Genomic DNA, 14,829 nt, shown 5'->3' on the forward strand with positions numbered 1-14,829 from the left:
AAATCTATAAGGTCACGAGATTAATGTATTTATCGTGTAACGTTTCATTGTTTATTTATAATGTTCAAACATAAATTATTTGTTTTGTTGACATATTTAAATTATGTGTTGTGTAATAAATATTGTGAAATCTGTCCAAATCACACCCTCTGCAAATATGCTGTAAGAATTTTAATGTTGCTTCAAAAATATATGAAAATGAAATTTGTTTAGCTACTATTGGAAAATGCTTTCAGAATAACTACCCGTGATCATTTAATAATTGCCTGAATTTATTTCTTTATTTTCAACATACTACGAATTATATTGTAATTCTAAACTAGGTATTAATAATTTTTGCACATGAATTTACGTTTTACAAGCGTTTTACCTTGTTAGGTTGAAAAGATAATTGGCCATAAGATTTCAGGTCCAAGCAAATATTGCATGGGATATCAAAACGTGTTGCTTACGGATAACGAAATAGAAGAAATTTTGGAGAGAATTAATGAAAGGAGAAATTTCATAGCCATGGGTCGTTCTAAATATTTCCCTCATGCAGCCAATATGAATAAAGTTGTAAGTTTAATTTTATATATTCACTAGCTTACCGCCCGCGGCTTCGCCCGCTTTGTCTAAAACCTAATAAATTATATACTAAAACCTTCCTCTTGAATCACTCTATCTATTTAAAAAAAACCGCATTGCGTAGTTTTAAAGATTTAAGTATACATAGGGACATAGGTACATAGGGACAGAGAAAGCGACTTTGTTTTATACTAGGTATGTAGTGATGATGAAGAGGAAGATTATTAAGATTTTATACGTTGGAATTCACTGTAATTGTGAACCATTTTATCGCATTTCTTAAAAAAATGCTTTATGTCCGTCCAGCTAAAAATTTAGTAGGTATAAGAAATCATAACAATATAAGATATTTATACCATATTATAACAATCCCCTCTGAAACTCAAACGGCGCGGCGCTTACAAGCGACCTACGTCAATCTTTTCTGGCATTTAAGTGTTTTTGGTTGGAATAAAAAATCCTATGTACACAATAGATACATCCAAGCACACAAAAAACATTTCACATCTTTAGAAATTATATTGGAGAGGTATAAATAACTATAAACCAATAATCGAAATAGAATCTAATAAAAATGTTTCCGCTCTAAATATTATTCTAACTCCTATGAGGTTTCTTCGTGTAAGTTAGAATCGATTCGCAATTTCTCGGCTAGAATTCTATAGTGTAAAAGTGGGACAATTTTAGTAATAGGATTGTAGGTACTGGCTCTACATCTATACTTAAAATTATAAAGATTTTGTTTGAACGCGCTAATCTCGGGAACTACTGGTCCGATTTGAAAAATTCTTTCGGTGTAAGATAGCCCATTTATCGAGGAAGGCTATAGGCTATATTATTATATCATCTCGCTGAGACCAACAGGAGCACAGCTAATAATATGAAGTTTTATAAGAAATAAATTTGAACGTTTTTAATTAATAAAACTATCTAATGGAATCATTTCGATAATTCAGTCTCTTTAATTTGTTTTGAAAGATATAAATATGACATTATAATAATTAAGTAACTCAAAAAAACGTATTTCAGACATGGTCAAAAGAGTTAGCAGAGTTTGCACAGCGCTGGGCTGATCAATGCGATTCAGCAATAAGGCCGGATAGAGAAGATGAGTGTCGGGATTTAGGTATAAATTATTATATTAATTATGGCTACTCTATAATTATTGTCATGACGCTAAAAGTGTTTTCATTCGTAAACTCGTTTAAGTACTCAGGATTATAAGTGATTATATTACCTACTAGATTTCCGTCCGTGGCTTCGCCAGCGTTTTCAAAGAAAAATCCGCATAGTTCTCGTTCCTCTGGGATTTTGAAACAGTAACAAACATCCATCCATTCATCCATCCTCACAAACTTTTTCATTTATAATATTAGTAGGATTCTGGATTAATCTATACTATGTATAATATTATAAAGCTGAAGAGTTTGTTTGTTTGTTTGAACGCGCTAATCTCGGGAACTACTGGTCCGATTTGAAAAATTCTTTCGGTGTTAGATAGCTCATTTATCGAGGAAGGCTATAGGCTATATACCATCACGCTACGACCAACAGGAGTGGAGCCACGGGGGTGAAACCGCGCGGAGCAGCTAGTTGTATATAATAATTATAATCGGTCACTCAGGGTAATAACCAGCAAAGCGTTTATGTCTGACAAAGTATTGTTTTGTAAGGCCAATCAAAGTTGTGTTGTATTGTAGCTTAGTAGATTATCCTTTGATGTCTGTTTTATATCTCTGACCCTCGTCAAAACTCACGCACTCTATTGGTACAAACCTCGACGTCTTAGTGACCCCGAAAAAAATATGATAGGTTTACCAAAATAGGGTTAGATACCTATCAGATTGCCCGCTTTTAAACGACGCATTTTGACAGGGCTTATGAAGGGAAATTTTCTTTGATAAAAGCCCTGCAAAGGCTCCTAATTTATGATTCTTCAAAGATAAAATAATTTACATGGTAAAGGAATTTGAAGTATTCGTAGTTATATATTACTAGCGGTCCGCCCCGGCTTCGCCCGTGGTACATATGAAAAATAGATGTTGGCCGATTCTCAGACTTACCCGATATGCACAGAAAATTTCATGAGAATCGGTCCACCCGTTTCGGAGGAGTATGCAGACTAACATTGTGACACGAGAATTTTATATATAAGACTAGCGGTCCGCCCCGGCTTCGCCCGTGGTACATATGAAAAAAATAGATGTTGGCCGATTCTCAGACTTACCCGATATGCACAGAAAATTTCATGAGAATCGGTCCACCCGTTTCGGAGGAGTATGCAGACTAACATTGTGACACGAGAATTTTATATATAAGATGTACTTATAAAATCTTTTGTAAGGGCATGTAATATTTATAAACAGTTTTGGGCATTGAGTCTAGATTTTTCGGGAAAATAATTAACGTATAGTTAACATGATTCCAGTTTAGATATTATTAAATTAGTTAGTTTTGGTCACTCAGCTCCGATCGAAGGTGGTTGCTTCTGGGGAAATCGTATGGGATCAGGGACTATACGGATTTTTGGTATCCTACGCGGGCCGCGGGCGAAGCCGCGGCGGAAAGATAGTAAAACCAACAATAGTGTTATTAAAAAGTTTTATTGTCTCTACTAGAAACGGATAAAGTAGGACAGAACATAGCTACAATCACGGGAGCAAGCAAAGGCATAAGTTTGAAGAACTTCATCGATATGTGGTTTATACAATCAATGGCTTATACTGGAAGCGTGACGTATTATAACATGTAAGTATTGTCACAGATAATATAATACTACTAATAGATAATTAGGTACTATAAATTATACATACATACCTACATCTTTAAATCTTTTAACATATATGACAATATTGTGCTAGGTAGCAGGTAGGCGGGAAGATCATCTTTTAATCTATAAAATGCATATAGGCAGTTATCTTAATATGTATTATAAAAAATATGATATTTTGTTGTAGTAGTTAGTTACCAACTTTTATTAAGAAACTTTTCAAACTAAAAAAAATACTACTTGATATACCTTTAGACTTACATATATGTATTTTATTATTTTATCACTAGATTTCCGCCCGCGGCTTCGCCCGCGTTTTCAAAGGAAAACCCGCATAGTTCCCGTTCCCGTGGGATTTCCGGGATAAAACCTATCCTATGTGTTAATCCAAGTTACCCTCTATATGTGTGCTAAATTTCATTGTAATCGGTTCAGTAGTTTTTACGTGAAAGAGTAACAAACATCCATACAAACTTTCGCCTTTATAATAGTACTAGATTTCCGCCCGCGGCTTCGCCCGCCTTTGCAAAGGAAAACCCGCATAGTTCCCGTTCCTGTGGGATTTCCGGGATAAAACTATCCTATGTGTTAATCCAAGTTACCCTCTATATGTGTGCTAAATTTCATTGTAATCGGTTCAGTAGTTTTTTCGTGAAAGAGTAACAAACATCCATACATCCATACAACCATACATCCTTACAAACTTTCGCCTTTATAATATATATTAGAAATATTAGATAGATATTGGATATTAGATTAGATTAAGATTCATTCATAATGTGCTGCACTGAAGAATGTCGCACTTTATGTTTGAATGCTTGAGAAATGAGCAACTATAGATAGTAACCAGTGAAATGGGTTGTCCCATTGTGGCGAAATTGAGCTCAATCGTTCCAGATCTCTTTGAGCTTTTTGTTCAAACAAATCAACTGAACGTTTTTTATGTAGGTCAGTCAAGTAGTTATAAATGGAGGTTTAAATATGTGTTAGATACTAATTTCTCTAATTTATAAAAGTGACTAAGAAAGAAAGAAAGAAAGAAAGAAAGAAAGAAAATACGTTTATTCGGCAATCAGTAAGACACAATCATCACAAAACATTAATAAAAGCAAAACAAAAACATACAAAAAAGAAATGGAAAACAATAATAAAATAAAACAAAAAATAAATCAATGTAATATGAAAGTGCCCCCGTATCGCCAAAAAGGACCAAGTTCAGCATGTGCCAGGCATATTATGCCTGGCGCTGGTTTTCAACAAGATCCCTTTAAGATCCGACTCACGGACGTGAGACGACGCAATGATAATAATAATTAAAATAGTGTTTATAATAAGTAAGTAGTGCATTTTGAGTGTATGAAAATCATATATATAAATATCACATATAATTATAAAGTAATATAATAAAATAATACAATAAAACAGATATAGGTACATATATACATTACATTATACATCATATTAAATTACACGCAGGCCTAAAATAAAGAACATTGTCCAAAGCTACAAACACATCAAATATAATAATAAAATTGTCCCATGCTACAAACACATAAAATATAATAATAAAATTCAGTGAAAGAACAGAACACGAAAACAGAAACAGAAACTGGACACTAGCTTATCCTACGCTGCTCATCGATCAAGTAGTTTTTAAGGTGTTTCTTGAACGTGTTAATATTAACCAATAACCTAATCGGTGGGGGCAAGTCGTTCCATATTTTTGATGCTGCATAGCGGAAGCTGCCTCTAAAAGTAGTCGATCTATGCTGAGGAATAATAAGTGGCTGAGCGCAACTTCTGCACGCAACATCCCGACTATTGGTTGTCCAGTTTAACTTTTCATAAAGGTAAATGGGCGTACGGGTCTTGATAATCCCAAACATAAGAGACGCCAGATGCAATTGGCGCCTTGCCTTTAGCTTGAGAATTCCATGCTTATTTAAGAATGGCGTGACGTGACTGCGAGGTGGAATTGTGTAACAGTAGCGCGTACACGCATTCTGTACTCTTTGTACGAGCCTTTCGGTTCTGGCCATGAGACGTGGACCGTAGACAGTATCACCGTAATTAAGTTTAGATAGAACCAAAGATTCTATCAAACGCACTCGAAGGTCCTCCGACAGGTATGGACGCACTCTATACAAAGTTTTTAAACGGAAAAAACAATTACTAACTGTGTTAGTGATATGTTTCTCATATCTTAGTGAGCTATCTACATAAAGACCTAGATTGCGCGCCTCGTAAACTCTCTGGATTGTCTTACCTACGATTTTAACATCAAAAGGTGGTACCTACGGGGTTTCCCATTTCTTCTCCGTAGAAACTGCTTCCGATTCGGTGGTAAAACTATGTTATGACAGTGGTTATGACAATTCAAAAGTGCTTCTAGAACTTGTTCTAGAAGAAGTCTAATTGAATTAATAAATGTTGGAGTTCGAGTTTGATTTTAAATTGCAGGTATAATAATATGTCCTGTGAATCCTGTGATTATTTCGGGTAAATAAGGAAAATCAATTGTGTTTCTGAAAAGGATTTGCTACTTTATGAATAATAGGAAATTGTATTCTTGTCACTTTGTACCTTTAAGGTAGCGTCTTAACCTCGGATTTCGTAAAGCCTCCTCGTGTTTTATTGTATTTTATACAGCGAAAATATTACTGTCACTATTTTAAGGAAAATCACTCGAGTTAACGGTTATTTATTTTAATTTACTAAAGTGGTAACAATAAATAAATAAAATAAAAAATATAGGCAGTAGTTCCGACCTTCCAACATTACTTTTTTTTAATAAACGATACATCGTTGGGTATTTTGTTATGTTTTATACTAACTTTAAAAAGACAATCCAGAGATTAATGCCAGTTAACGGTTAATGTTGCCATTTTAAAGTCTAGAATTTTTTCATTTAATATAAGTTTAATACCTATTGCCAGCTTCATTGAACAGCGTCTCGCCTTTTTAACAAATAAAAAGTTCTATTCTAGGGTCGGAAGGAAGGAAAATTTCAGGTGTTTAATTATTAGACATGACAGGGTGACAACGCCCCTAAAAATAAAATAAAGTAATGTTTAAATCATGGAATTTTACTTATTGTCCGGGGAATTTTGTTGACTTTCAACATAACCCGGGAAGTGGTTTGTCGTGCTAATTCCAAACCAAACAAATTGCGAATTCATCAATCATCAATCCTGAAACAATCACAAACATATTGGTTTCGGAAAATTTTAGATTTCCCTTTGATTATGGCTGCGTTTTCTGTATGTTCGTTGTTGTTTATGATTGAAGTTAAGGGATTCCGGGATGGACATGTTTTAGTCATTATCTTTTTATAACAATTGCTATTGTTTGTATTGTGTATATGTTTGGGCTTAAAATAAATAAATAAATATTTCGAGACAATTTTCACACACGGCACGACCTGATCCCATACTAAGCTTTCGCTTGTGTTATTATAATTATTTAGGGTACTTATAGGTATTGGTACCTATTTGATTGATATATGAATGGACTTTATTCTGCAGATAAAACAAAAATTAGGAACTTTTTAAGCAATCCTGTAAAATGTATAATTTTATGGCTAATTAAAATATATTTTCCATTGGTGAAACTATTTTATAAAGTGTAGATAATAATTTATAGGTATAAGTAGTAAGATTTGATTTATTTACAGGTCAATAAATAGTAAGAGCAATTATTTTACGCAGTTAATATGGGCTACGACGAAGCATGTTGGATGTGGAAGAGCGCGTTTTTATGTTAGTACTAGATTTCCGCCCGCGGCTTCGCCCGCGTTTTCAAAGGAAAACCCGCATAGTTCCCGTTCCCGTGGGATTTCCGGGATAAAACCTATCCTATGTGTTAATCCAAGTTACCCTCTATATGTGTGCTAAATTTCATTGTAATCGGTTCAGTAGTTTTTACGTGAAAGACTAACAAACATACATACAAACTTTCGCCTTTATAATAGTATTAAGACTTAACTATTTATCACAAAAATTGAAATTTTATCCAAACGTTATTCAGAAGGAAAGGTGCATATTGCAGTATTGCAGTGAATATAGAAAAAAGGCAGAATCCTTAGATCGAGTATTTAGATAGAGTAAAGTAGTACATAGAGCATAGAGAATTACGTTCCACTACCTTATATTTCCACTGCAGTCTATGTTTCTGACACGAAAACCAAAACAAATTGATGGTTATTATTATGTTGCCATTACAAGCTTACCAATCTTTTCTTTCCGAGTTCTTTCGCTAAGTGAAATGCATTGCTCTTTCGAAACAAGCGAAATATAAGATAATATTATGCTCTAGGTAAAGTTATAGCAACTCTCAACCAGTTCAGTATAATTAAGCATGTTTGATGTTAGATGTAATAAGCCACGGGAGGTTGAAGCAAATGGAATAATTAAGTTACGATTCGAAGCAAGTCTTGTGGGACTTTTAATGTATTAACTATAAGGCCGTGTACGCGGTCCGTGCGCTGTTTGGCTCAAATATGTGATTTTTCAAACCAGATTGTCCATCAACCACTTATCTTACAAACATATGAATTACTAATAATTTTAGGAAATTTAATTTGTCTATGTAGTTAGTTAAGAGCTTTTTTCAATTAATACAGTATTTGTGAATACCATCAAGATAACTGAGCCGATGATTACTTGATTTCACTTTTAGTGTCAATTTCGAAGCTAAAAATATCTGAAATTGCTGACAGATCTAACACACAATTATTTTTAACTAACTGCAAAAATCCTTATTAAAATAGTTAGTTAAAAGATTTTTTTATTTTGGACTCCTAACTTACGAAATTAAAATCCGAACAATGTGAATTTTTTTAGAAATTATAGTCGACAAAATGATTATTTTCACCAAGATATTCGACTTTATTGAATATAATTTATACATATTGCAATAAAAGAATGTCTTACTTATAAGATAAAATTTAAAAAATCAACTAAGGTACCTCTATTATTTTTCTACAATTTTTTTTAAAGTACTATAAAACACTGCGCGCGACCCGATTAAAATCAGTCGGCAGCGAGCCTTTCCAGAGAGAGGACATGTTGCTCGGCGCTCTCCTGTGGACCTATGCTGTTCATAGTAAAAGGATAGCGCAAGCCGCGATCTATCGTAATAGATCGCGGAGTTTTTGACTTGCGTTAAATAGAATATGCGCTCGGCATTCTCTCTTGGGATTTGGGAGAGTATAGTAAATGGTTAATGTTGCCAATTTATGTTTTTTACCAATTTTTTATTCTAAAATTGGAAGGTATTATACCGCGGTTAAGTCGAGTTATTATATACATGTTTTATATTATCATCTACAGATATTATGTTAATTTGAAATTATACACGGATTATCTGCAAATAGCACTTCTAGCGAGCGGTCCACCATTAGTTGGCCCATGGTACATTCATATAGCTTATGTACCTAGTTCTAGGGATTAGCGTGTGCAAACAAACAAACTCTTCAGCTTTATAATATTAATTATCCATACTATTATATTATAAATGCGAAAGTAACTCTGTCTGTCTGTCTGTTACTCAATCACGCCTTAACTACTGAACCAATTTGCATGAAATTTGGTAAAGAGATATTTTGATACCCGAGAAAGGACATAGGCTACTTTTTACCCCGGGAAATAGGATAGGTTTTATCCCGGAAATCCCACGGGAACGGGAACTATGCGGGTTTTTCTTTGACTGCGCGGGCGAAGCTGCGGGTGGAAAGCTAGTAGTAGTACATATAAGAAATTGTCACGAGAGGCCGGGTTAAATATTAGTTTGAATGTAATAAGAATGTACTGCGATTCTGCACAACTACCTAATTGATGTAGATAGTTGATAACAAATCGCAGCAAGTCAACGACTATTAGCAAAGTGCGGGTAGTTGGGTCGAATGTCGTATAAACAACGTCCGAGCCCCTAGGCACGATTCGTACGATTGCGCGCCACGAGTCAAAGAATTTATAGTATTCGACAGCTAAGCATATTCTGACAGGTAACAGTGATAACTATATTCACAACTGTTAGGGCGCGTTCCCACCGGGTCGTGACGACAAATAATCGTGTAGTTTTAAGTGTCGTGGCTTATATGTTTAAATGGAGGTGTTCACATTTAGAACGACACAATTTACTGTCGTCTACGACAGTTTTTGCAGTGACGACACTTTGTCGTGACAGTGGGAACGGCTAGCACGACAGTCGTAAAACGATAAAAAAATCGTGGACGGCAAGTGGCAACTCTATGTAGACGAACACGTGTTTTCCCTTCCCTCTCGCACTCGCGCGCTCCTCGCGTCTGTACTCGGTTTGTTTTTCCCAACCCAAGCGAACGCAGAGGCGACTAGATTTGTAGCTTGCTGATGATGCGAGCGATCTGAGCGATCCAATGGGAACAGCTAAATACGACAGTCGCTAAACGATAAAAAATGTTGACGACAAACAATCGTTATAATGGGAACAGGTAGAGACTACAGTCGTCGAACGATAAATTAGTCGTTACGACATAGTGGGAACGCGCCCTTACGTCTAAGGCGCGGGACATATACAAGCGGCGCGGCGCGCTGTTGGCGTCCGAAAATGATATTTATATAGAGTGGTTAAATGCATTTTCTTCATGCATAATTTAGTAAAATTATGTTTTTTGTGCTAAAAGAGATTTGAAAGTAACGTTAATTTGAAAGTAACGATTTTGTTTTGATAATTCCTTGTAAGTAAATAGCGAGGATAACCCCACGATTGCAAATATATCTTTGTTGGAAATGTTGGAATTTACTTGGAAAATTTTATAGTACTTTTAAAGTAATTTTAAAGTAGTACTGGTGTAATGATGGAAGAAAAGAAGGTTAAAATAACACAAAATTTATATTGTACTAGCGGTCCGCCCCGGCTTCGCCCGTGGTACATATTTCGCAATAAAAGGTAGCCTATGTTCTTTCTCAGGGTCTAAAGATTATCTGTGCCAAATTTCATGAAAATCGGTCCAGTACCTAGTTTATGCGTGAAAACCATACATACATACATACATACATACATACAAACCTTTCCTCTTTATAATATTAGTATAGATAAAATATGGTTTTCAGACACAGGTTTACATTTAAACCATATAAATCTTATCATTAAAATCTCAGTTCAAAAGTATTTACAGTACTGATCATTCCACAATATTATTACAATTACAAATAAATAAAAAACACAATCAAAATCAGGATTATCTTTATTTCTGACATTGTAAATACATGGGAACTTTCATTATGCTCTTCTTCATTTTCACTTTCCCTACTGCCATCACCTGTGTAAATCATTTCATCGATTAATTCAATTCACCTTTAAAAACAAAACGAAGAAGGGTATGTAATAGCAGCTCTATATAATTCCACACAGAGAGAACACATTTTTGACTGACAGGCTACCGTCTCCTACCACCCGATTTGTTTTTGATTGTGTATGACCGTGAATTGACCTCTATTTGGATGCGATGGGGGAAGCGCGCCTGCGGTACGCCTGCGGTACGCCCGCGGCGCAACCGTGGCGTGCCGCCTCGTCGCCTTTCCAAAATTCTTTCATACAAAATGTATAAGAAGGACGTGGTGCAAAACAGATTCAAGAGGTGCGCTTATGGCACGCCCGCGCCCGCGCCGCTTGTGTTTGACCCGCGCCTAACAATAGAGTAAAAGATAACATTGAGCATTCTAGTTTTAAGCATGTTTTGAGCTTTTTATTTGAATCAGTGCTGCGATTAGACTAGTTATAGGTTTTAAAAATGTAATAATAATAGCGATAATATTTTACAATTTTAGGAGTCTTTAAGTACACACACACACACACGCACAAAATTGTAAATCATTTTGTTTTTCAGATTAATCTACAGCCAATAGATAGGTTGGTCTGCAATTTTTCCCCTAGAGGGAATGTGCAAAGACGACCCATTTATATAATAGGCTATCCGGGAACGCAATGTGAGGAGGAAATGGCTGCTGATAATCAGTATCCTAGTTTATGTGCAGAAGCTAAAAAAGGTTTGTAATTCAAAGCTTTATCCAATGACACTGGACACTGGCATTATTAATTTGATAACTAAATCAACGAATAAACATGAATATGTTTATTCGTTGATATACAGATAAGTGCCTAAAGAATTTTAGGCGTACAGTAGGTGTACAGTAATATTATATTTTGTGGTTGATTAATATTATAATCTTATATAGCATCTTACTTTCAATAGATATCAACGATCTGCCTTCATCTACCAGTTTACTTCGGATTATTTATTCAGTAACAAGTGAAATAGATCCAATTAAAAATAATTTTAATACAATAAAAGAAAATGATGCACAACGTAACAGAGCTCAGAAATTACGACACGTCTATAACAATTCATACGGTGAGATATATTAAAATAATTATAATAATAGAATGCAATATGAAAGTACAAATTTTAAGTTTCTTTGTAGCTTTGAAGAGAGATAATCGTAATTACTGGGGGACTTCATCAAACGCTTCAAGATTTCGTGATGGATTTTTCCAACATAGAGAAAGAGGACATTCCAGAGTATACCATGGCCATGACCATACACTTCAGATGGACTATTTACACCCAGAGCAAAATAATAAAAACTTTAGAAGATATGACTATACCACAACACCAACTTTCGAATTCACGGACGAATTCTACAGACGTCATAATAATGATAATATTGGAAATAGAAAATGTACAAGAAAATCTGAAACAAGTAATTTAAATGACTGCGTTACAACCTCTTGCTTGCCCGTGGTACCAATCAAGCAGTGCACTCGAGGTCAGAGAAATATTTGCGATCCGGGAAAACAGGGATGTCAACTTACCACTCATTCCTGTGATAATACATTACCACAATGCCAGTGTAGTACGCTTAAGGTAACCTGTGCTACAAATCCAAATTACTGTCCTCAAAATAATAACTGTAAATGTCCTAATGTTGACACTGCAGGGAACTTGTGTTCAGATATGAAACGCAATTTAAACGTGCAAAGAGAAGAAATGACTACGAATGGTTTCTATGATGATTATGAAGGAATGCGAAGTAAAGTAGACTTAAAAGCAGAACGTCTAAAACCACTTTCAAAGATAGATTATGACGATAGTTCTTGGAAATTAAATCTAAATAGGCAAAAGAAATCTACGTATAGAATTAGAACGCCCCATCAGTCTAGGTACGAAAAATAATACCTTTATATTTATTATAGTTTTAATGGTAATAAATAAAATATTAAAATAAAGATTTTTTGCAGAGATAGAGTAAGAAGGGAACCTGACGATCAAATGACTTTTAAACCATTCTGGCAAGTCGATGAGTATAACAAACAACCTCAGTTAAAATCATTACGATATACAACATTAGCGAATAAAAAAACGCACAGACGAAGACCAATGACGCCTAGTACACAAAAAATAAAACTAGTTACGGAGCCAATCACAATCGCAATCAAAGCCACATTTAAAAATCCAACTGAAAAGTATTTATCATTCGATGAATTGCTGCGTCTAAGAAAGCTCAATGCTAGCGAATATAATGCCAGGCGATCTGATGATGCTTCAACAGTAGCCCCAGTGACTGAAGAATCGATCACAACTGAATACACTGCAAATACACCATTTGTTCGGTTAAAACACTGTACTAGGAAACTAACGTGTACATGGACCGCTGCTTCTTTAGGTGAAAATGAAGGGAATGCGGATATTGGTAATAGAGGATCACGAACACCACCTGGCTATGTCGAAGGTTGTACTAGAACATCTACTTGCACTCGAGATTATATGCACAGAAATAAAATGGATACATTACCAACGCCAAGTACCGAACCTGAGGTAGAAGAAGGTAATGATGAAGATTACTGTGAAAAACGGTCTTTAAATGTTCGAAGACGTGATTCAAATCAAGAACTTGTATCTCAGTCGACGGAATTTCCTCTTACAAAAACATTAATTGAAGCTGTTGAAAGTGACACTGAGCAACATGAATACCGTAATATTCAAAAGGAAAAAGACGAATCAGATTTTGATTATTGTAGTTGTGATGATTACTTGAGAAATAAAAGAGAAAGTGATCTTATGAGCTCTATCCATAGTAGGAAATCTGAAAGAATGTTAAAAAGAGAAACTGAAAGCTACAATACATTATCTTATGGCGATTTATTTTATTTAGTTTTGCGCAAAATTATAGAAAGGTGGAATAGAAACAAAATTACAGTGCGTGGAAAATGCCTGTGTAACGCTTGCAGTAGGACTACATACAATATCGGGCTACAATTAATGTTAATGTTATTTATTTGTTTTTAAATATATGTTTTATCAAATATATTTTTTTTCAATAAAATATTTTGCACATTTTTTATGAAGTTTTAGTATTTCTGAATTTACCCTTATGGGCTGAAAATGAGACAGTCAATGTTTTTTCATTACAGTAATCCTAAATTTACACTCAGGGCTGAAAGTGAAAAAAATAACATTAGCACACGAAGGTTCATAGAATAATAATAACAAAGTTGTGATGAGCCTGGCTTCCAATATTTCTAATGTAAGCACTCACGGCCACTCAACCTCGTTCCACTTATGTATAGTGTGACTTGCTAATTTAGGTAACATAGAGCCACCATCTGTGTGCCTAACACGGGTAGCTCAGACGAACCGATTTTGATGAAAAAGGTTGAGTTCGAGGAGTGGAATTATTTCAGGCTTTGGGAATATCTGCATATTACAAAAAAGTATCGAGCCCAGCAAGGCATTTTATAATTTTCATGCTGTATTTGGCCATAATGAATTAGGGCCCATATTGGCCATAAAATTAGTATACGCTCAATCGAGGTCCCTATTCTTGCAATGACCACGAAATTGGCTAAATGCATTTCCATCACCTTCATTTCGTTCTTCGTTCAATTTCATTATTCTAAATAATCTGATGAGAAGTTTGTTTTGTTTGTTGTTTTTGATAGCTGGAACTCTACAATTTCCACATCGAATCTTTAAGTTCTTAAAAGTGAAGTCCCATGTCCCCTAGTGGGGTAAGGGGCAGATGGATACATCTTTTTCACTGATCGATTTTCTTTAGGGACAAATAGGTGATCAGCCTTCTGTGTCCTGCCAGACCGAGACATTTTTTTACTCGTCTCCACCGGGAATCGAACCCAGGATCCCTCGGTGCTACGCTCACGCGTCAACCACTTTACCAAGGAGGCGGTCAATCTTTAAGTTTTCAATCTTTAAGATCTTTAATCTTTAAGTTCTTACAAGTTGTTTATAGAACCTGTATATCATCTTATTTTGATAAAAATTGTAAATTTATTTAAATATACATAACTCAAAGGTAACTGACTGACATAGTGATAGACTATGAACGCACAGCCCAAACCACTGAACGGATCAGGCTAAAATTTGGCATGTAGGTAGATGTTAGGATGTAGGCATCCACTAAGAAAGGATTTTGATCAATTCTACCCCAAAGGGG

The 14,829-nt window shown here is 35.1% G+C and overlaps 1 protein-coding gene across 1 annotated transcript; it reads left to right on the forward strand.

The window, feature by feature from the left end:
* Positions 1-103: 103 nt before the first annotated feature.
* Positions 104-13,664, forward strand: LOC149485439 (uncharacterized). The gene is made up of 9 exons (XM_089699665.1): positions 104-112; positions 379-558; positions 1,597-1,693; positions 3,186-3,315; positions 7,011-7,095; positions 11,205-11,364; positions 11,571-11,729; positions 11,800-12,538; positions 12,617-13,664. The coding sequence occupies exons 1-9, from the start codon at positions 104-106 to the stop codon at positions 13,662-13,664; spliced, it is 2,607 nt and encodes an 868-aa protein (XP_089555791.1).
* Positions 13,665-14,829: the final 1,165 nt, after the last annotated feature.

Source organism: Colias philodice, chromosome 10 (genome assembly GCF_061535455.1).
Source record: "Colias philodice isolate Cphi_HAF_F1 chromosome 10, ilColPhil1 Martin Lab GWU primary, whole genome shotgun sequence".
Lineage (NCBI taxonomy): Eukaryota > Metazoa > Arthropoda > Insecta > Lepidoptera > Pieridae > Colias > Colias philodice.